The sequence below is a fragment of the Palaemon carinicauda genome, chromosome 2, assembly GCF_036898095.1.
Source record: "Palaemon carinicauda isolate YSFRI2023 chromosome 2, ASM3689809v2, whole genome shotgun sequence".
NCBI lineage: Eukaryota > Metazoa > Arthropoda > Malacostraca > Decapoda > Palaemonidae > Palaemon > Palaemon carinicauda.
In genome coordinates, this window is record NC_090726.1 from 90,021,554 (window position 1) to 90,024,480 (window position 2,927).

A 2,927-nucleotide genomic window follows, 5' to 3' on the forward strand; every position below is an offset into this window, starting at 1 on the left:
ATATATATATATATATATATATATATATATATATGTATATATATGTATATATATGTATATAAGTGTTTTGTATATATCATTTATAATACATATATATATATATATATATATATATATATATATATATATATATATATACACACACACAAACACATATATATATATATGTATATATATATATATATGTATTTATATGAATATATATATATATATATATATATATATATATATATGTATATATATACAGTATATATATATATATATATATATATATATATATATATATATATATATATATATATATATATATATATATATATATATATATATATATATATATATATATATATATATATATATAGATAGATATATAGATAGATATATATTATTATTATTATTATTATTATTATTATTATTATTATTACTAGCCAAGCTGCAACCTTAGTTGGAAAAACAAGAAGCCATAAATCCAATGGCTCCAACAGGGAAAAATAGCCCAGTGAGGAAAGGAAATAAGGAAATATATAAATGATGAGAATAAATTACCAATACATCATTCTAAAAACAGTAACAGCGTCAAAACAGATATGTCCTATATAAGCTATTAACAACGGCAAAAATAGAAATGTAATATATAAACAATAAAAAGACTCATGTCAGCCTGGTCAACATGAAAACATTTTCTCAAACTTTGAACTTTTGAAATTCTACCGATTCAACTACCCGATTAGGAAGATCATTCCACAACTTGGTAACAGCTGGAGTAAAACTTCTAGAATAATGTGTAGTATTGAGCCTCATGATGGAGAAGGCCTGGTTATTAGAATTAACTACCTGCCTAGTATTACGAACAGGATAGAATTGTCCAGGGAGATCTGAATGTAAAGGATGGTCAGAGTTATGAAAAATGTTATGCACCATGCATAATGAAATAATTGAACGACGGTGCCAAATATTACTATCTAGATCAGGAATAATAAATCTAATAGACCGTAAGTTTCCGTCCAACAAATTAAGATGAGAATCAGCAGCTGAACACCAGACAGGAGAACAATACTCAAAACAAGGTAGAATGAAAGAATTAAAACACACACACACACACACACACACACACACACATATATATATATATATATATATATATATGTATACATATTTATATATATATATATATATATATATATATATATATGTATATGTATACATATATATATATATATATATATATATATATATATATATATATATATATATATATATATATATATATATATATATATATATATATATATATATATATATATATATATATATATATATACAGTATATATATTTATATATATACATATATATATATATATATATATATATATACATATATATATATATATATATATATATATATATATATATATACATAAAATGAATGTCTTACTAGCGTTCAAAGATCAAAGGTAGTTGCACTCCGGACTAACTGACCTCCAGATAGTTTTCAGAATAACTGAAAAATGCATTCACTTGATGTCGACACGTATTTTGAAACACTTCCTTACTCTTCTTATCTGGACATATATATATATATATATATATATATATATATATATATATATATATATATATATATATATATATATGTATATGTATATATATATATATATATATATATATATATATATATATATATATATATATATATATATGTTCATACAATCATATATACATACATACATACATGCACGTATCCATCAAGATAAGTTCACAAACAAAAGCAAGTCCTTTATTTTACACCCTTTCTTAGTAGAAGAGAGGGTTTTTATTATATTAGCAATATTATCGTTATTTTATAGTAATGTGAAGCTTTAATGTTTGATTAAGAAAAGGTGTTTGGGATTTATCACGAAGCGTGGATAGTTTAGGATTATTTTATAGTATTTACTAGGCGATATTCAAAACATTTATCGATTCAAACTAGAATAGAAATTTCAAACTGTTTCTGAATTCATCTACAGGCATATTCTTCATGAGAGAGATATTATTCTAACTTTTGTTGCTGCTTTTTCACTTATGAATAACTATAGAAAAAATATGGTTATGCTTAAAGATTAGTCAAAAAATACACATGCATGCGAATTTTTAAGTATAGGCTTTTCCTGAAAAGAAAAATGGACAGCTACCTGTTTCGTGTTGGGCAGAGAAGAGAGGACACTTAACAACAGAGGATCATTGAATGTTTTATCAAAGGCAATCAATAGGTCACATTTTGCCATTGTACTGCTGACTGACGTCAGAAGAAAGTTAGCTAACATCCTACTGTCACTGAGCGAAGTATTGTCGCTGTTGAGAAGCTGAATTCTTAGGGCACCTACTTTAATGGGTGCCTCCTTAAAAACTCCCCGTCGGTTTCTCTTAAGGAAAAGATTCCCCTTTTCCTGCAATGAAACCGGAATTTCTTGACGAAGTTCATCATTGAACAGGATCTTATCTTTCATCAGTGAATTATTTTTCTTATCTGAGCAGCTAACATGGGTGTCCAGTAATTCGTCTGTTACTTCGTAGTCTTTTTGGAATATGACATTCGTTCTCATTGATAACGATGTCGTAAAAAGGATCTTAAATAGTAGAATATATTCCATTCTGCGAGGCCTCATCGTACCCATAAATGATGATTGGATGTTCTGCCCATAAAGCTCTGTAAATGGAAATATCTACAGTATGAATTCAGATATAATATCGTATATTTGACTTTTAATCATTTGTTTTTTATCTATTTGCTTATTTGTTTATTTATTTGTTTATTTATTTATTTATTTATTATTATCATTATCATTATTATTATTATCATTATTATTATTATTATTATTATTATTATTATTATTATTATTATTATTATTATTATTATCATAAAATTGCACTATATAACAAAGCGA

General features: G+C 24.4%; 1 protein-coding gene across 1 annotated transcript in view; it reads right to left on the bottom strand.

The window, feature by feature from the left end:
- LOC137618341 (ionotropic receptor 21a-like) overlaps window positions 1-2,648 on the bottom strand; it is a 31,890-nt gene extending 29,242 nt beyond the window's left edge. Inside the window, exon 1 of the mRNA XM_068348511.1 lies at window positions 2,175-2,648. Within this exon, the coding sequence (XP_068204612.1) occupies window positions 2,175-2,648 (474 nt within the window). The remainder of the gene's footprint in view (window positions 1-2,174) is intronic.
- Window positions 2,649-2,927: the final 279 nt, after the last annotated feature.